The sequence below is a fragment of the Amphibalanus amphitrite genome, unplaced genomic scaffold, assembly GCF_019059575.1.
Source record: "Amphibalanus amphitrite isolate SeventyFive unplaced genomic scaffold, NRLGWU_Aamphi_draft 000973F_arrow, whole genome shotgun sequence".
Lineage (NCBI taxonomy): Eukaryota > Metazoa > Arthropoda > Thecostraca > Balanomorpha > Balanidae > Amphibalanus > Amphibalanus amphitrite.
In genome coordinates this window covers 213,580-234,176 of record NW_024882467.1, presented here as the reverse complement: position 1 = coordinate 234,176, position 20,597 = coordinate 213,580, and the positions used below count along the sequence as shown (strand labels likewise).

At 47.6% G+C, this 20,597-nt stretch overlaps 1 protein-coding gene and 1 long non-coding RNA gene across 11 annotated transcripts; one reads left to right on the top strand and one right to left on the bottom strand.

Annotated features, from left to right (window-relative positions):
- Positions 1-216: 216 nt before the first annotated feature.
- LOC122368759 (luc7-like protein 3) lies at positions 217-18,234 on the bottom strand. Of its 10 annotated transcripts, none has more exons than XM_043342991.1 (12): positions 18,023-18,234; positions 10,138-11,925; positions 6,740-6,964; positions 6,160-6,330; positions 5,612-5,800; positions 5,088-5,183; positions 4,657-4,818; positions 3,361-3,584; positions 2,418-2,843; positions 1,929-1,981; positions 1,489-1,575; positions 217-813 (listed from the first exon to the last, which is right to left on the bottom strand). In XM_043342991.1, the coding sequence occupies exons 3-11, from the start codon at positions 6,839-6,841 to the stop codon at positions 1,496-1,498; spliced, it is 1,503 nt and encodes a 500-aa protein (XP_043198926.1). In that variant the 5' UTR covers positions 6,842-6,964; positions 10,138-11,925; positions 18,023-18,234; the 3' UTR covers positions 217-813; positions 1,489-1,495. The 10 variants fall into 10 exon arrangements, with proteins under 10 accessions (XP_043198926.1, XP_043198928.1, XP_043198931.1 ...); XM_043342993.1 differs by having other exon boundaries at positions 1,495-1,575; XM_043342996.1 differs by lacking the exons at positions 10,138-11,925; positions 18,023-18,234 and adding an exon at positions 9,052-9,243.
- On the top strand, positions 12,146-14,786 carry LOC122368762. The gene is made up of 2 exons (XR_006254292.1): positions 12,146-12,644; positions 13,779-14,786. It is a non-coding gene; the product is annotated as an uncharacterized LOC122368762 (long non-coding RNA).
- Positions 18,235-20,597: the final 2,363 nt, after the last annotated feature.

Genomic DNA, 20,597 nt, shown 5'->3' with positions numbered 1-20,597 from the left:
CGTTAACAGTGAAATGTTCAATATCAATTTTAGCCTTTCCCAGTCAAGTGCAAATTGTGAGTAAAGAAGGCTCCCAAACTGCGCTGAAAACACCCTAATCTTTCAGCCAGTTCTCTCTGTGGTTATGCACTTTGACGATTTTTCATGTGTAGCTTTCGATTTTTAGAGTCAATACTGTCAGTAGTTGATAAAAATTTATGGTACAGACGAACACAATACTAATTTTACCTGTATTTTCTTCTTCAAATTTTTTCCCGACGACCAATCTATACACTCATCGCGACACAGAAAAAAACGAACGTTCCGCACTCATTCAAAGACATACTACTAAAAACAAACAACTATGGTGTGAGTTCGTGTACCACCCGCCACAGTACTCGCACAAAACCATTTTCATTGGACGAGCATCTCCTCATACCCATTGTTAAAGAACTTCTTTTTGCATCTCAGTCCACAGAACATGTCACAAGCAACACAATTCACCATAGAAAAAGGTCAAAACACTTGCCCTGTGCCTGGTCTCTCCTACCTAAAAACAAAATAAAAACAAATTTCATACCAGACTTAGCTCCCCTTCAGAATTGGCGAGAAGCACACAAGAGGGGCTTAAGGTCACGTGTTTCGACACACTGCACGTCATCTCTCCGTAGTGAGACCACGTGACCTGCACCAGGGGACCACTGCCAATGTCAGGGTGTATTTATCAGCTGGGGAGGGTAGCGCCAGCGTCGGTCCCACCTTGCGGAGGCTGCAGAGGCTCAGCTTCGCAATTCTGTCGCTAGATGGTGTGCGTCCAAACGGGAGACAGGGCAGCTGCAAGGGAGAGAGCCGTCATTCCATTAGACTATTTATGATCTAGCACATGACATATTTCACTCATCTCTGTCCCGTCGTTTCCATCCTCCAGACAGTCAAATCCTTCTCCTGCACGCCTCCCCCTTTTTTCCGGGCTGGAAGGTCCCTTTATCCCACATAGGCAGCTCCACCCCAGGAGCACTGAGGCCCATGGCCTGGTGCGGTGACCGTTAGCGGGGCTGGGTGGCCTGTCCTCTGGACGGACTCAGCCCCGGTGACTCACAGAGTGCCCGCCCAGACCAATGTCTCCCCCTAATTCCTATCACCTTTATGGCCCTGAAATGGTCTCGTCAGACCGAAGGGGCCTAACCCCCATGACTCCCCCTCCCTCAAACAAAAACACGAAGCTCCACCATATCGCCTAAGTTACACCCCCGGACCCTCGGATAAAACATGCATCGCATCTCCGACCGGCGTCCGCGGCCTGCATCCCCGTTGTATCGTTTCTCTGCTAAAATAGCCTACCCGTTCAGTAGGTCTACACAATAAGTCCTCTCCGTATGCGGGCAGGTGGCGCCTGAGTAGCGCTCAGGCGCTAACTGCCCACTGGTGACCCGCATACGGCGGGGACTTATTTTGTAGACCTACTGCACCTCAGGTAAGTATTCCCTTACCGTCCCCAGCTGTACGTACCCGTACCTCATGTGGGCGTTCCCCTGTCTGGGGGCTCGGCGGACGGCGTGCGGGGACCGGTCCGCTCCGTAGAGCCCCGCACCGGCTCTGAAACACAGCACAGAGAGGTGAGGAATACGTGACGAGAAAGTCACGAAGAACAAAAGAATGTATCTATAAACACAAGTTTTTTTTTATAAATTACCTAGGCACAAACCTTGCTCAAGATAATGCACAATCGGCATTCAGCAAATAAAAACACATCCCAAGATTAAAAAGAGAATGGACGTCTCTAAAGATCGTCACTCCAAAAGGCTCACGAATCACAACGCTACCATCCTGCCTTTTTCAGTGGCTTCTCTCACAGTTCTCACAAAGACCTTTCAGCGGCAAGGGAGTCCCAAACTCTTTTTTTTTCGTCCCACACCACCCATCCTCCTCCTACCCTCTCTCTAACTCACCCTCCGCTCTCTCCCGTGAGTCCCGTCGTTCTCGTGACCGGCGTCGGCTGTGGCTGTCAAAGGAAAATGGACACAGGTTACACACTGCTGGGGCAACTGTTACCTGTTACCTACTCATTGAAGCAGGCCAGAGGGTGGCATTCTTTTGGCTTGGGTCACATGATAGTGAAGGAACAATCATCCTGAACATGGTTGCAACACCCGCATGTCACAAACGAGTAGCCGCTCACATTATTTTGCAAAATGATTTATTCGTGATCTTTTTTTCTGCACTATTCACGCATCTTTCTCTGGAATGAATATGCTATTTATACCGAGCTCGGAGCAACCACCATGTTTCCCAAACAAATCACCATCATCCTTCTCAAAACTACTTATTCGCTATTTAAGTTCCATGATTCCGATTTATTACGCATTATTTTCTAGCAAAGGAGTAGACCTCATAAACACACAGGCACAGATACAGTTCTGAATATACCCAGTTCTCACCTGCGCGATCGAGACTTCCTGCCGGAGCGCCGGGAGTGTCTGTCCCTGTCGCCGTCAGCCTCTGCGCCACGACCGGACCGCTCGCGACCGCCGCGGTCTCGGTCTCGGTCCCGCCGGTCCGCGTCACGGTCCCGCCTCTCTGGATCACGATCTCTTCTTTCTGGATCGCGATCTTTTCTTTCTGCATCGCGATCTCTTCTTTCTGAATCACGATCTCTTCTTTCTGAGTCGCGATCTCTTCTGTCTGGATCACGGTCTCTTCTTTCTTGATCTCGATCTCGATCTCGGTCCCGTCTTTCTGAGTCACGATCCCGTCTTTCTGAGTCACGATCTCGTCTTTCTGAGTCACGATCCCGCCTTTCTGGATCGCGGTCTCGCCTCTCGGAGTCGCGGTACCTGTGACGGTCTCGGTCCCGACTCCGACTTCTGCCCAGTGAAGGTGCACAGAGGGGGTTAGAAATGTACCAATAGAGCGCGTGACGCAAAAAAAGTGGAATACAAGCAAAATGTGAGTTTCGAAATCGATAATTTGACATATCTGGAATTATCGAATCATTGTTATAAGGGTGGAGACTTCCATTTTGCGTCTAGCTAGACGCGTCTAGCTGGACGGCGGCTGCGTATATCTGGCGACAGCTAACTTTAGACGCGTCCAGCTTGGAAGTCTCCGTCCAACAGTTAGACGCCAAGTTAGACGCCAACTTGGACGTCTGCTCAGTTAGACGCCAGTGGAAGTTTTCACCCATAGAAACTTCGGCTGAAATACTGAAAACTGAAAACACCTACAATACTTAAATCTTATCAATTTAATCCAAATGTGCAACGGACAGAATAGCAACTCCCGAGCGACAAATTAACAAATCTACTCGTCGAAACCACCATGTCCTCCGATGCACTCCTTCTCCCTGATCCCTCCCCCCCTCTCTCTCTCTCCCCCCCTCACCTGTGCCGTCGCCGCTCTCCTCCCCGCTCTCTCTCGCCGTTCCGCTCCCGCTCTCCGTTCCTGGCCGCTCTCTCCCGCTCCCGTTCCCTCTCCCTCTCTCTGTCTCGGTCGGAGCGCGACCCTCTCTCCCGCTCTGCCACGGCCGCAGCATCCCTCTGCCGGCGCTCCTCCCGCTCTTTCTCACGGGCCGCCTCCTGGTCTTTCTTCTCCTTTTCTCTACCCTCCTGCGAGAGAGACGAACAGTACACACTGTGGTTACGGAGCGAGCGAAGCGAGCGGAGTCTTACGTGGAATAACGGAAATTTCTGAGTATGAGCGGCCGGCCGGCCGGCCGTGGTCACGATTCTGCGACGCTTATATCTCAGCAATCACTTGACCGATTTACATGCGGTAATTTTTGTAGGGTAGCTTCATTCCTTCTACCAAGTATTGGATGATTCTCGATGCATGTGGGTGACCCCTTATGCACGTGCCACGTGCAAAACGAAGAGGTGTCACTTTTGTAATAGTTGCAATATCTCGGTAACTACTGGACCGATTGCGCTGAAAGTTGGCATGTAGGTAGGCACCCACTAGGCAATGCATATCCATGTGCCAGAGTTGGGGTGCTGCTGCACGTGCGCACGTGCAGGGGTCGTTTCCAGATCTCGAGAACGGCTGGACCGATTGCGCTCAAATTTGGTATACGGTTAGGGACCAGTTAGTAAGGTGCCGTGCACAAGTCAGTTGGGACCCATTTTGCACGTGCGCACGTGCAGGGTGCCGCTTCCAGATCTCGAAACGGCTGGGCCGATTGTGCTCAAATTTGGCACATCGCTAGAGACCGCTTAGTAGGGTGCCGTGCACAAGTCAGTTGAAGGTACCCCCTCGAAATTTCGCACGTGCAAGGCCCACCCTCTCGCTCGCTCCGTTAGTCGCCCCAAAAGGCGTTATACTGGTAATTATCTGTCTCTTCCGTATCATTCCTTTATCGATTCAATCCCTCATTCATTAAAAGATACATTACAACCTGGAAAAGCACTGAAATTGACCATCCTTCTGATTACCTGATTCCATTATTGCCACCTGTTCGTTTGCCCAGAAATACGATTCTGCAGGTTCAGGGACAAGTTTGATTGTTATAAACAGGAATAGGCGGCAGGTTTTACTGGAATGAAGTCTCATCCACGTTCCTGTATAAGAAGCTTCACGCGCCCTCACTCATGTATGCCATTCCCCAGTCAAAGGTAAGTTCTTACTACCCTCTTCCCCTAGGTGGCAGAAAGATCGACAATATCCTCCCCTGATCTAACTTACCCTCATTTCCTCGACGACCTGTCTGAGCCGGGCGTAGCCCAGGTGCTGTTTTCCGGTCAGGTGGTCGTCGATACGCTGCTGTGCATCACTCAGGATCAGGAAGGCGCCGCAAATGTCGCACACCTGCATCTGTTTCTCCTGTGAGGCCGCCATCTCAGCTGCCTGAGGGGGAGAGAAGGGAAGGGTAGGTTATATACGGCGTGAGGGGCACAGCGATGCACAGAAATAGTCATCTCCTTATAACACCACAAGTAATTACCTAGGTATGATCGAGGAGTAAGCCATTTGAGGAGAAAACCTTTTTCAGTTTCGGTTACAGGTATATAATTCGGAAACACAAATCAGCAGTTTTTTCACGACAGAAACTGCTGCAGTGAAAGTGTTTTAGGCCGTAGGTTAAACCGCAGGAAGCCTCGATAGTTCTTACTGACCTGGTGCCACACGGAGCTCTCGTTGTTCCTTCTCAGACGATCCCGCTCGTCCTTCAGTTTATCGCAGAGACGCATCAGGCTCTGAGCTTCCTCCACCTGGAATCTCAAACAAACACACATACACCAGTCAGAATCACCTGGAAACCCAAACAAGCGCTAAAACACACGTCAGAGGCACCAGGGCCGGATGTAACACCAATACATCAACATCGGTACCCATATGTAAAACCAATACGCATCAATACCAGCATTGGTCTACATTATGATTTAGATAAAAAACGACTACCCTAATCTAGCTCTCTCTTTACAGGCATCTCTGAAATCCCTTCCTCACCCTACACCTAGCACATGACCTCTTACCGATGTCCCATCCCCAACTGCTTCCCATCCAACCCATCGACCAGCCTCATCTTTTCTTTCCTCTCTTCCCAGGTTCCCTCACCTCCTCTCCTTTTAACTAGCTCCCCTCTCACTCCATCTCCCTCACATTTCCTATCTTCCTATCTTCCCGTCCTCCTTCTCACCTGTCCCTTGCAGCCCAGTTCCTCCACCTCGTTGACCAGTTTGGAGATCCGTCCGGTCAGCGAGGCGATACGCTCCTCCTGTCGGCTGAACTGTGGAGGCACCAGGGAGGCCAGCTTCTCGTCATCGGGCTGTAGCTCCAGACGCTGGCGGGACTTGCGAATCTTGCGCTCCACTTCGTTCAGCATCGACTGGAAAAGTGGTGGGTTGGGATAGGCAAGGGGAGGTGTAGAGCCAAGAGGCGTGGGAAATCGCGGACTTACTTACCGAGACGCGTGTCATCAGTTATGAACTATACCTATCCGAATCAGAGAGTAAAAGAGCAAGAGACCAGAGAAATAGACATATAAATGGCAATTTAGTAAGTAAAAGCATGAACGTCAAAAAGATGGACAAGCAACATATGGTCAAGTTAAAGCCAGAACATGAAAAGAAAATGTTCATGATGCCCTACGCGCTCAGGCATCGCCTTTACACCCATCAGCCATCGTCAATTACTGACACCAATGGCTACCAACTATGATCCTGCCCCACCCATCGCGGCACTAACCTGACAGTACCGGAGAAACTCGTCCTCATACACCACCCGTCGATAGGAGGGCAGTTTGAGAAACTCTTCACGTGCGTCGTCGTCATGGATACCGCCGCACGGCCCGAGGTCAACACGAGTGTTGGTGAATAGGTCGTGCGGGCACAGCTTTACCAGGTAGTAGCGGCACACCTGGAGATGGGGGCAGGTTAGTTACAGTCAGATGGTGAGATAGTGGAAATTTTCAGCCTCTGTTGACCGTTGAATGTCATACCACACTCCTGCCATCGCATCACATTGCAGACAGAGCACAGCATACCTGAGTTATCAAAGCAGAATTGAAGCAAAATATCCTTGTGATATGTTGAACTTCAAACACTCATTGACACTAATCTATGTTTTAGCCAAGCCATACAGATCAACTGACCTAGCAAGCTAGGCAACTTTCTCCCAACATAGCCTCCCTTCCTCACCTCCAACATCATCATCTGTAAATGCAACATGGTACTTGAAGCTACATTTCTGTCAGAGCTTAGTATCCAGTTGGTCCTCTGTAAAACATACTCTCTGAAAAAGACACTTCCAGACCCCAGTCCCTCACCTCTGGTGAGTCGTAGGACAGCTTCTGCGCCTGCTGGTCAGGCAGCAGGTCGCGGTTGCGGCCCATCAGCTCGTTGAGGAGCTGTGCCGCGTAGTCTGTCATGGTGATGCCTGTGCGGAGGGAGACGGCCCACAGTGGAGGGGCGACGCCTGCAGTCACAGCACACCAGTTCTGCAGGTGGGCGGTCTTCAGTCACCCACTGGTGGGGATTACTGGATTAATGACCTGTGGGGTAGAGAAGAGCCAATTAAGTCAGTGTGCATTGCGCTGTTGACAAACTTGCACACTGGTACGCTTTAAGTTCTTAATCACTCTGCGCACGGTTAGGTTAGAGGCAAAATCGCTTGAGTAGAGCATTCAAATGGACCCTAAAAGTCATATACAGCCTAGCTCAATGCTATTTGAGCAAGTGAGAACGTATTTCCACAACCCAGATTAATTATTGCAAACTGAAACACCCATTGAGCGATCCACGAGTCCCTAAAGAATCAAGTTCAGTAGGCGGAACTATGGTCAAGCGTACCCATTTTCGGGAACGCATTTTCGTTCCCATGTTTGGGAACGATAAACCCAAATATGGGAACGCCATGTAGGCATTATTTAAAACAAGAAAAAGAACCGTTAAATGACGTCCAAAAAATATAAAACGATCGTGAACCACCTGATATTTGTCTCAATATTGTTGGGAAAGAGTTTGATATTGTAAGGCCCATCGTAGTTTCAAATCGTTCCCCTATTTCTAAAGCAGTCCATCATCCGGGCCGCGAGCCCAAATTTGGGAACGCTCTCGTACACTGGCGCTGCAAGCGTTCCTTATTATGGGAACGGCGTACCCAAAATTGGGAACGATTTCACCGACGCCTTTCAGGGGCTCTTTTCATTAACAAGCATCACGTCCAACGCCGCAAATTATTGTTAACGCAACAATCATCAGATGACCTTTCCGGCAAGACCGTCGCATGTTTCGCCCGGTCTTCTGCGCTTTTATTCCCGTCGATCTCGCAGCGGGCACGCCCCCTCTGCAGGATTATGTAATTCACAACGCTCAGCGATGTTCAACAAGGTCTTCCATACCTATATCCACCGTCCGCGCCGAGGGTGGAGACATGTCAAGCACCTGTCTGTTTATCACCGATAGTTGACGAGCACAAGGAAGTATCCAAAAATGGGAACGCTGAATATGTTACACCCTCAAAACACCTAGTCCCAATGAAAATCTAGTTTTTTCCTTTCTTGATGAGTGTAAGTGGCAAAAGGCCTGGTAGGATGGGCACGAGGAATGATCGAAATCAGCATAAAAATTATAAATAAGCCACACAGAGCGACCTATATAAGAGAAATTCCCCCAAAACGATCACGCTTAGAAACACGGAAGACAAAAACCACGCTCATGACGCTCCTTATAAAACAACTCTAAACAGCTAGCATCCAAATAAAATATGTCTATCTGGGATGATATAATACAGCTGAATAATTCTAAACCACTGAAACTGAGTTTACAACAGTAGTTCGGTAAAATCACTGACGTTCCATGCGGTCGTGCGCCCCGACACCAAATGTCACCAATATTACCCCCGGACTGTCCGCGTGTTCGCTTGCATATGTCAGCATCTGGTGTCGCTAGTATGAAACTTCATAACCAGGCGAAAATTATTATACTTGACCTCAAAATGTAAAAACGCTTCATTTTCCTTAAAATTGCAAGTTAAATGTAGTATAACCCATGTTTTCACCATTCCGTCATTTCAAAAAATCATTAAAAATATCATTCGACGGTCAATTTCCTTGTGCAACGGTCAGATTAAAGATAATTTTATAGAGATTTAGTAGATACTTAAATTAGCGTGCACTTTTTTGAGACGTGATGCACTAATGAGTTTTAGTGGGCGAACGGCCGAAAAATTACCTTGCGTTCCCAAAAATGGGAACGCCCGTTCCCATATTTGGGAACTCCGTTCCCAAAATTGGGAACGTTCCTATATTTGGGTACTCATGACCATAGTTCCGCCTACTGAGTTATGTCCTATGATACACTATGGCCTTGGATACACTTCAATTTGCACGCCCAAACATAAAAGCCTGTATAATTATCATGGATATTCATAAAAGCATACATTGACATCAATATTGAGCGTCTGAAACGCCAAGACAGAAAAGAATGGATGGGAGATTGGGTACTTTGTTGAATTGGAATCACTAATAAAAGACCGAAAATAAAAATTTAACGTCGCGACTATTGACATTTGACTAATACTTTTTCCTAGACAATTGAGACGGTGCACACTTTACAAGTAAAACAAATATTTCGTTACATTTACTAGTTTCCAGCGAATGTCGGCGTTATTCCACAGCATATACAAAAAATGACAATGGGCCTGTTCCAGCGCCTCCAGAAACCTCCAGAAAGCTCCAGAAAGCTCTAGAATCCTCCAGAGAGCGTTCCAGCGCCTCCAGAAAGCTCCAGAAAGCTCTCGCCAAAGCTCCAGAAACCTCCAGTAGCCTCCAGAGAGTTGAGAGGTCCAAATTTCTCTGGAGGCTCTGGTCTACAATTATGGCGCACATGTGACAATCACGAATGTAAACAAAGGACATTTGACTGATAATTTTACAACTTGAATGTAAAGAAAATTACATTGCTATAATTTTATTTATCTTTTTAACTAAAATTGAAAACAAATTTTGCGTTTCAAGTGAGAACAATCGTCATTCTTTTGGTATCTCTGACGCCAATCTCCAGAAATCTCCAGATTGCGTTCCAGCGCCTCCAGTAAAACCTCTGGTAGAGCCTCCAGTCAAGAATTTCTTCTGGAGGCGCTGGAACAGGCCCAATAATGGCGCACACAGAGATATGCGGCATTGTGGTGCTGTCCGCTTAGAGCGTCATCTATAGGTAGAATCGGGAACCACGAATTTTGGTATAGATGTGAGGACAATCGCTCCTCTACGGCGGCCCGACGTGGCCGTTCCTGTTTGGGGAATGATTGCGGCCAAGGCCCTAAAACATAACTGCGCCCAGCCCAGTGATCGCTAACTTTCTAGTTATCTGCAACAAAACACCCCTAGCTGACGCCACCAACGTAAGGCAGCATCGACACCTGTCCGAATCTTCATGGTTCAGCCTCATGCGGTCGGTCAAATGGGCTCAGGCGAAGACTTTAGGGTTTGACTTAAGTCAAACCCTAAAACCCTAAATAAACAAAATAAACAAACCCTAAAGCCTGACTTAGGGTCAGGCTTTAGGGTTTGAGCCGAGGCGGAGGCACATGAACACGTCATGCACGTAACACTAATATGAACAAAAAAAAAAAAAAAACTCGTCTTCCGCAGCCTAACAATCAGATATGCAACGACCTTAGAATTAATCTCACCATGCCAACCACTCGCAAGTCGCAACTCACCGATTAGCCCACATCATCCGTGCCTCACTCTCGCTGGCGTCTGACGTTCAATCGTCCATCCCGTACATTTCAACCATAGAACCACAATATATCATACCTACTACAACTGACAGGATCACTGAAAAGATGGTGTATTAAGCAGCCCAAAACGTATCACATCTAAGACAATCACAGTTTTTATCTCCCTGTGCTTATGGACACCGGCAAGGCTCTGGTAAATGCAGGGCGCATAAATCCGGCACTCGATTATTGCTCGGTATCTCGACACGCAGCATGACATCATACGTCCCATTCAACAAAACACCTTACCTACTCCACGCATCTCACGCGACATAAAAAAGACGCATCGCTTGGTGATCGATAAAGCTGTAAAAGTTGCTGGACAGTGACTTAAACATTTCCAATAAAGGCAGTTGAGATAAGCAGCACTGGCGCCTTATATCACAATCAGTTATAAGATTAAAGCACACCTGTCTGGCTTTGTCTGGCTCAGGCACAACAGGTCTGGACTAGTCTAAAGAGGTACCTATACGATAGCCAAATTCCACATGTACTAGTATGTACAAAACGTTATCAGTCACATATCCCCGATCAACATGATCAAGTGCACAGAAATTCACTGGCCTCTTTGGTAGCCGCCATCGGTGACGGTCAGATCTTACATCATTAGTGCTTCTTGTCTCCATAAGGTAGTCAACACTATGTCAGGCTGCAGGCTGCAGGGATGCCGCGGTCAGATCTCAGTCCAAAAAAAAGACTTCCTTGTCGGCATAATTGTCCACGGTGCCGACCGTTTAGGCCGAGATTACCTCACTTCTTACTGATACGGATCCCCCGTCTCAATCTTTGGTCACCGGCAGACTGTACGGTGACCTGGCCGTTACCTATTCCTTCCTTAAAAACCTCTCTGCTGGCCTTTGTTTAACCGTAAGGCAGTCAGGTCATAAGCCATTCCTTGCGCACCCGGCTGTTAGCACTCAGCACCATCGGCCACTATTAGACCGTAGGGCAGTCAGGCCATAAATCACTCTTTGCGCACCTCTCTGTTAGCACCATCGGCTTTTGCTAGACGGCAAGGCAGTCAGGCATCATTCACTCTTTGCGCACCTCCCTGTTACCATCAGCCACTGCTTCAGTGTAGGGCGGCGGCGGGTCGGTGTGTCTGTCCGTCATCACCGAGCTGTAGTCTGGCGGCGGACTGTCTCGACCACCGCTCGCAGGCGGAGCGGGGATCACGGGCGGAACATGAACCACGGGCGGAACGTGGATCACAGACGGGCCACCCGCAGAGGTGTAGCTCGGGTGCTCCGGTGACCGGCGCCCACCCGCAGTTTTGGTGTAAAATATGAATGCCGCCACCACCATCATGATCACACCCACTGCCGTAAAAATGAAGGTGAGTCCGCTCGTGGATCCTCCGTAGAAAAAGATTCGTACAGCTGCTCCAAGAATTATAACAACTATTCCAAACACCACACATTTCATGTCGATTGTTTGTTGCGCCCTCGCCAAGCAGGATTCTAAGGTAATGCTTTCTCGGGCAGCGTTGTTCTCCACCACGCTAACATGAAGACCAACACGATGTTGCTGGTTTGGTTCTTCGGGGTCAGCGACCCTTGACCCTTGAGCCATACCTCCATTCATCGCTGTTCCGGGCTCTTATGTCACTGGCATTACTGCTAGTCTATCAACATTACCTATCCCTTATTACTGGCTTTGGAGTCTGGAACGATCTGAGCTTCTCACCACCCAGCATCCCTCTGCCGAGGTTTTCCTCCTCTCCACTCACTGTGGATAAGAGACACAGTGGATAAGAGACACATGAGTAGTGATCCAACAGGCACCCATAAGTAGATCCAAAGGAACAGAAGGGATATGGCCATCAGACTTCCCTCCCCCCCAAAAAAGCTAGTGTATAAACTACAAAATGTCAAGTGATTTGTAGTGCATTGTAGTGCAAAATGCAAAGTCAGTTGGGCAAACTAGGCGGCGGGAATCAAAATATGGAGGCATCAAAATATTGATTCTAGTGGGCGGAGCTTTGACCATATATGGGCATAGAATCAATATTTTGATTCAATTTGGGACATTCCCACCTTCAGACGACCCGTTACGGCGGAAATAACCTCCATGACGGCGAGATTTTTTGACAAGTCAATACAAAAAACTTCCCCGCTTCAATTTTTCGCTGCATGGCTATCAGCCGTTTGTCGCGCGTACCTTTACGAATGGCATAAAGATTTCGCCGCCATAATTCAACAAAAACGTGCTGTTAAAACTTGCTCTGTTTATCATTAACGACGAGCCTTTGTAATTTTTTCATAATTTTGTCTAAAAGAAAATAAAAAATGCGTTATTTAGTTGTATAATTCATTTATAAGAAATATTATTTTTCTTTGTATCTAGCCACGATTTCCGGTTCCCGCCATTTCGCGCCGGCGTCGTGGGTGTTCAGATGCAGCGTAGTGCTCCCGGTTTTATTTTGTTTAAGCGACCTTTTCTGAAGTGTAAGTAACAATGGATCATATTTTAAGATACTTTGAAGTGTGTTTTTCAATTTCAGGCATGTGATCTTAACGTTTCTTACCGAAAACTCGTTTAAGAGATGGTTTTAGGAACATGGCGCGGTAGCGACGTCAGCGGCGCGGGACGCCTTCTCACTCTTCTATTGTCTTTTTAAGCTATATTTTTTGAAAATGATGTCTTAGGTGTAGTATTTCAGTGAAATATGATGTCCTTTAAAAGTTACGGTATAAATTAGTTACAAGAAGCCTAATGTTTTGTCTCACATGATAGAATTGTTGGGTGGACTCATGAAATGGGGGCAGTGCATGTCCAGTATTTTACATAATTTGGATGTTTTAGCCTCTGTTTGTGTCTCACTCACCCAATTGTTGCTACAACTTTAATTTGTAGCATTTAAATTTTTAAGGGCAACTAGGTTATTGACTTGTTCCGAGTTAAGATTGAAAGGTCTTAGTGCATGTTCGTGTTTGCCTTATCTAAATAGTAGGTATGTATGCTTGGCTTGTAATTGCTTTGCCCAATTTTGCTACATATTTAATGGTGCTTATTTTAAGTGTAACAAAAGCAAGTTGCTGAATGGTGTAAGCCATATTTACATTATGCGTGTTCTTCAAGAAAATTACGTGTCTAATGTACGTCAGTCCAGGGAATGCTGGATAGTTAATTTTCAGGATTGTCCATGCCAAAGTTAATTTTAGAGGCCAGTTTTATCAACACAAATAGCTGCCTGCTGGAATTTTTTTGCCTAAAGACTGCTTCACATATGGAGCGTTAACATAATGGGCACGTAAACGGATAGGGCTGTACCGTTCATGCTCTGTATGTGAAGTAACTTTTAGACAAAAAAGAAATCCAGCAGCCACCTATTTTTCTGTTGGTATAACTGGTCTCAGATCTACTTTTTTGGCAGAATTTATATAACTGCATGAGATGACAGTTGTTGGCGCACTTGGTGGCGTTCAGTGGAAATTTAAGTGACATTAATTATTTAATTTTTTATTGAATAATATATTCTAAAATTAATAGCTGCTGAACAAGTAGATTAATAACACATATAGTTTCCTAATTTATTGTCCACAAATGTCCTAATTATTGTGTTCTGTTGTTTGCTGCAGGTCAACCAAGGATTAAACACTGGTCGTTGCGGGGATCGGCTTCAGAGGGTCAAGGATGGCGTCTTGAATCGCTGTTCAGTCGACAGGCAACTGTATGACAACGCCATCCCTGTCAACCAGAGCGTCGACCGAAGTTGGGCGGCGTTGCGCGGACCTGGCCGCACCCGAGTAGGTACCGGTGGAGTACCTGACTCGGGCTGGGCGGAGACTACCTACATCACGACCTTTTGAACTTTGATCTCGTGGCGAGAAACAATATGACGTAAGGAAGTGTGTATGTGGCTGGCGGGGCCGAGGGTGAAATGCGCCACGTGTTTATCCTGCCGGATGACGACAGCGTCACCAACCTGTCAAAGAACGAGCTGGTGCAGCGCGTGATGACTGCTATCTCGTCCCTAGAACCGGAGTAGAAAAACGTGCGCATAGCCCAAATGAAGCGAACCAAAACACAGACAGGACTGATAGCTTTTCGGTCGAGAATGTTCTGAAGATGCTGATCAGTAGACCAATTGGTGACCGTTTTCGGTGGTAATATGGGATCTTGTGGTGTTCCAAAGCGACCTGCTTTGGGTGTGGACATAAGTGGCTCAACCTGACAGGATTGATGTTTTAGGTAGCCGTGCTAATCATAAACCCTATATTGAGTGTATCTGTACAAATTTTGTTTTGATGTATTTGATTCGAAACCGAAAATTGCTCTTTGTAATTAGGCAACATCGAGACGTTGAGGTCATTCTCCAGACGTTTATTTGTTTTTTTCTTACCTGTCCACGGTATGTTTTATTGGTTAGGTCTCAGTTTCAAATATTATTAACTGCATGTTTTGCAAATACGTAACCATATTGAATAAGAGACGTGTCCTAAAAGTGAGTATTGCTTTGCATGGGATGTGAGCATCAACGACAGGGCTTTGTGATGGCAAATGTGTGGCAATTGCAGGGATCGTTGTGAAATGTGTTATGAATATCATCGTATTATTTGCGAATGCAAATACATCCGTGTATCATATTTTCATTCAAATTGTGCAATTAGTGCAACGGGCTTGAGTATATTGCTCGGCGAAATATCTCTTACTGTAGGTACTCCACAGAAATGGGACGGGATACACATGCGTAGAAACACATTCATGAACACGTGAAAGACGATAAGTTAACTTTTTTTTACTCAAAATCAATGCTACAAAGCAGGGATGTGGAGCCGTGAAAATGTCAGACGGCTTCGGCTCCGGAGGAAAAAATCGGCTCCAGCTCCGGCTCCGGCTCCGAGTAAAATGGTCGGGCTTCGGTTCCGGCTCCGACTCAGTACAACCCCTATACGAAGGTCAGCACGGCTCCCTTCACGCATTCCCTCGAAGGCTTGCAGCTTTGAGCAGGGAGCCAGGGTGAGTGCTGAAAATCCCTGGTCTACCGTGGGAATAAGGTCTAGAAAAAAATTACACGATCCTGTGCTGATAATATCTTCATGAATTTATTGAATTTGCATTATTTGCACACAAGAAATATTCCATAAATCAATTTGAAGAGTGAAGTACGTCTGCAGAAAGTCAGTTCGCAGAATCAATATATTGATAAACCAGCTGATTTCAGAATCAAAATAATGATTAGCCAGCTGTTTGCGGAATCAAAATATTGATTCTCGCCGGGATAAGCCGCCGTGATGAATCAATATCTTGATTATTTTCAAGACGCTTTCCTAAACTAACCAAAGAGGTTAAGGCTATTGTTTCTTGCCTGGCGGGTAGCTTCAACGTTGCTCTTCATTTTGTGAAGAAACTATCTTGAAATTGTAGCCGGTTGCTGAAGAATTGACGTTTCTGTGATGGTCTGCACGTATGCCCATATATGGTCAAAGCTCCGCCCACTAGAATCAATATTTTGATGCCTCCATATTTTGATTCCCGCCGCCTAGTTTGCCCAACTGAAGTGATTATAAACTATAAAGTCAAGCCCCTTATAGCCCTAGTCTGAAAGATAATAGTTGGAACATGGTATATAGATAACTAGTAGGAAAATGCAATATTTGAATGACAATAGTATCAAAAATAACAAAAAAGTTACTAGTTCCATCTTACTGAGAATTTTGGGTAGTCATAAAGCAGGCGTCACACTTCCGTGTTAACGGCCGGAGGTCCGGTGACGGGCTGTGGCCTTGAGACGGCCGCCGGTTTATTACGTCACAAACGTACTATCGATGCAGAGTTTTCTATCGATGTGAGAGCTTTGATTTACGGAGCGGGGAGATGAAAATGACCAGCGCACAGCGGACGCAGGGAGAGGTAAGGATAAAAAAAACTTGGTCACAGCAGCGGACTCGCTTCGAATCCGAAGGTCCCGGGTTCGAATCCCACCATGGCGTTGCCTCAGCGGCCACTTTATCGTACTTTTTAAGTTTTAGAGGGCTGGGATCGGCAGTGCTGAGGGTGCTAGAGCTCACTGACTCGACTCCAATGCAGAGGTCCTGGGTTCGAGTCCCACCACGGCGTTACCTAAGCGGCCACTTTATCGTACTTTTTTTAGTTTTAGAGGGTTGGGATCGGCAGTGCTGAGGGTGCTAGAGCTTAATTCGACTCCAATGCAGAGGTCCTGGGTTCAAATCCCACCATTGCATTAACTCAGCGGCCGACTGTATCGTACTTTTTTAGTTTTAGAGGGTTCCGCAGTGCTGAGGGTGCTAAAGCTCACTGTAGAGGTTCGGTCTTTGAGTCAATGCCATGGTGGGATTCGAGCCAAGGACCTCTACATTGGAGTTAAATCAGTGAGCTTTAGCACCCTCAGCACTGCGGAACCCTCTAAGAGCTCACTGACTCGACTCCAATGCAGAGGTCCTGGGTTCGAGTCCCACCACGGCGTTACCGAAGCGGCCACTTTATCGTAGATGCTTTTTTAGTTTTATAGGATTGGGATCGGCAGTGCTGAGGGTGCTAGAGCTTACTGACTCGACTCCAATGCAGAGGTCCTGGGTTCGAATCCCACCACGGCGTTACCGAAGCGGCCACTTTATCGTAGATACTTTTTTAGTTTTATAGGATTGGGATCGGCAGTGCTGAGGGTGCTAGAGCTTACTGACTCGACTCCAATGCAGAGGTCCTGGGTTCGAATCCCACCATGGCGTTGCCTCAGCGGCCACTTTATCGTACTTTTTAAGTTTTAGAGGGTTGGGATCGGCAGTGCTGAGGGTGCTAGAGCTCACTGACTCGACTCCAATGCAGAGGTCCTGGGTTCGAGTCCCACCACGGCGTTACCTAAGCGGCTACTTTATCGTACTTTTTTTTAGTTTTAGAGGGTTGGGATCGGCAGTGCTGAGGGTGCTAGAGCTTAATTCGACTCCAATGCAGAGGTCCTGGGTTCAAATCCCACCATTGCATTAACTCAGCGGCCGACTGTATCGTACTTTTTTAGTTTTAGAGGGTTCCGCAGTGCTGAGGGTGCTAAAGCTCACTGTAGAGGTTCGGTCTTTGAGTCAATGCCATGGTGGGATTCGAGCCAAGGACCTCTACATTGGAGTTAAATCAGTGAGCTTTAGCACCCTCAGCACTGCGGAACCCTCTAAAACTAAAAAAGTACGATACAGTCGGCCGCTGAGTTAATGCAATGGTGAGATTCGAACCCAGGACCTCTGCATTGGAGTCGAATTAAGCTCTAGCACCCTCAGCACTGCCGATCCCAATCCTATAAAACTAAAAAAGTATCTACGATAAAGTGGCCGCTGAGGCAACGCCATGGTGGGATTCGAACCCGGGACCTTCGGATTCGAAGCGAGTCCGCTGCTGTGACCAAGTTTTTTTATCCTTTCCTCTCCCTGCGTCCGCTGTGCGCTGGTCATTTTCATCTCCCCGCTCCGTAAATCAAAGCTCTCACATCGATAGAAAACTCTGCATCGATAGTACGTTTGTGACGTAATAAACCGGCGGCCGTCTCAAGGCCACAGCCCGTCACCGGACCTCCGGAAGTGTGACGCCTGCTTTATGACTACCCAGAAGGCCCCCTAAAAACATAAGCAACCGACATATATTTTTTTTTTTTTTTTTTAGTGGCCTTATATATCTTCGGCCTGGCGAGGAGGAGGCTATCCGGCTCGTGAAGCGAGACCGGTGGCCACTTTTTAAGGCAGAATAGGGAAACCCACGCAAATGTAATTTTTCAAATAAGTGGAATTATTAGCAATATAGGCCAAAACACCTTATTATATTACATGTGCGTGGGGAAAACCCTATCATTTACGTTACGAGGTTTTTGGGTCCTTACCTTCACTAACCTTGTCTGGATTGTGATGTAGTTGATGTCGGCTGATCTCGTCGGTTGATGTAGTTTCAGGCCTGGTCGGCTGTTCCGGCCCAGTCTCTGCCCCCGCCCGCGCCGCCTTGCGCCTATCACCGCGGGGCGGCGCCCCCTGACCACCGGCATGTCCAGCGCGGGCCACAGGCGGTCCGCGCGACGGGCCGGCGGCCCGGCCTGCCCAGCAGATGCTAGGCGGCCGGGCACCAAACGAACAGTGAAATGTTGCTAAAGTGACGCACATGTTACAAAACACCGCGGTCTGACCACTGACAAATGCAGACATATTTTTAGCTGCCAAGTATAAAAGAATGTAATCACTCAACAGTAAACAAATGATTGTAAAATGTGTTACGTTACGACAAAGCAACACACATCCGCATATTGCACTGGTGGACATATAGGCAATAGGGGACATTTTGGCCATTTGCTCCAAGATCTCTTTGCTAATTTGCTCCTCTCGCAGCGTCCAAAATCGTTGTTATTGATAGATATTATTTAGTAGCAACTCGCAACAAACAATCATGTAAGCCACGCCATTCACTATAACTCTAACCTTTACCACCTTTGGACATTTTCTACCGAGAATGTTGTTAGTTCTCAGTCCGGACGGTATGGCCCTAGGTATTTATCACTATCATCTCTATCTATGTATTCACCCTATTTATCCTGTAGCCCTATATACGGCCTTGCCTGTAGCCACCGTATGTATCCACTCTACGGACCCATGTATCCACTGTCGCCGGACGCAGCCAGGGTCGCTGCCACCGCCAGACTGTAGGGTGGCGGTGGCTGATTGTCAATGGCCGTCACGGAACTATAATCCGGAGGGGGAGTGTCACCCCCGCCACTCTCAGCTGACCTCAGGCCAGGTCGCCGGTCAGAGATGTTTTCACTGTCCAGGAGTTTCGAGTACATAACGAATATGATCACCGCCACAAAAACCAGACCCAGAATGGCACAAATAAAAAAGATGGTTACTGAGGGCCCGCTTATTCCTAATGCTAACAACACCCCTGCAAGTACAACTGCAAATAGTCCGAAGAGCACCGTTTTTACGTTGACTTGTTTCGCACTAGATACAATTCTAGTCCAGCACGAGTCTTCTGTCGTTTCTTCGTTGGCAGTGTCATCCTCGCGTGGCTGGTGCGACTCTCCTGGGTCGCTGACCCCTTGTCTCGTCGCAATCATTGTAGCCATTGGTCGGGTCCTAGCGTCACCGAGGACGTCTGTGACCCGGTGATAAGGTCACCGTCTATTCAGGTCACTGTCATAAAATCAACGTCTTCACGTGTCTGTCTTCTGAACTCAGCCTCCCCTTCTCACTACCGCCATAGTAAATCACCGCCTTATCACCGCCGTATCACCGCCATATCACAGTTCTCGTTTCATTAAGGTCCTCTGGCCGATGTGACTTTTCGCTGGCACCGCGGCTCATTTATTTGTCAGCTGGCATTTTTGTCTGTTTATTGTCCTTTTATCGCTCGTAACACAAGCTTTGTCATAGGCGTCCGAAACTTCCATCAAACGGTCATCCTCCTTTGAGACGGTCCTTAGTTTGTCTCCTTGAATAGGTCATTGCATTATTTTCGATCATATGACCACTGGGTTACTTTTTGGTCAAAGTTTCCTGACCACTTCTCCGACCACTACCCTCCGACCACTGACCTCTATAGTCGCCCGCTCAGTCACCGTCTTCTGACCAATAGTGTCTTCATACCACTAATCTCCAACCACTGTTCTGACAACTGTCTTCTGACCACAGTCCTTCGACCAAAATCCACTGCCATCGGTCACTTGGCCACCGCCTCCCCGTAAATCATCTCTGCAACTGTCATGCAAGATTGCTGACAGGCCGTTTAACCGTATCGTAGTGCACCGTTTTTCGGACCTGCTATCGGCTGGTGCACCTTCCTATCGGCACTCACGGGTGGGCTGATATGATATATACGATCGTTCGCTATCGGTCCGACGCCAGATACGATTATCTCGTATCTTTGGCTCTCCTTGGATAGTGCCAGTGGATGCCAGGCGGCCGGCCCGCGCGGGGAGTGCGTGCCTTAGGTGACATTGCTTATCGCGCAGTAGGTGCTTTGGGTGATGAGGGTCGTCTCTGGTGCATTGGAAGCCGGCTAATTTCGCCGTGAAGATCACACTCATCGTTAAATGTCACGGACGTTCTGTGGCCTGGCCGCCTGTTAGAGGGAGTGCGAAATAAAAACACTGGCGTTACACTGCGTGGCATGTATGTTGGTGGAGAAGGCCCTGCCCATGGATTCTTACGCAGACACCAGTGATCCTGATCAGTGACATCAGTGACGTTAATGGCATCAGTGACTTCAGTGACGGTGATGTTGGACAGTGCTTTAGTCGGAGGCCAGAACGGTCACCGTTTTGACTTTTTGATATCGGTCAGAGAGCAGTCAGTCAAATGACCGATGAGATGGTGTCGGTCGGAAGCGCGGCCGCGGTGGCTTGAGAACAGTGGTAAGAAGACATTTAAAGTACAGTGAACTGGCAACTGAGTGGCAAGACGACGACCGTC

Coding starts and splice junctions, on each gene's coding strand:
- LOC122368759 (XM_043342991.1), bottom strand. CDS start 6,841: ATGACAGACTACGCGGCACAGCTCCTCAACGAGCTGATGGGCCGCAAC. Junction 5,801..6,159: donor AGTTTCTCCGGTACTGTCAG/GTTAGTGCCGCG, acceptor CCACTTTTCCAG/TCGATGCTGAACGAAGTGGA. Junction 4,819..5,087: donor AGAGCTCCGTGTGGCACCAG/GTCAGTAAGAAC, acceptor TCTCCCCCTCAG/GCAGCTGAGATGGCGGCCTC.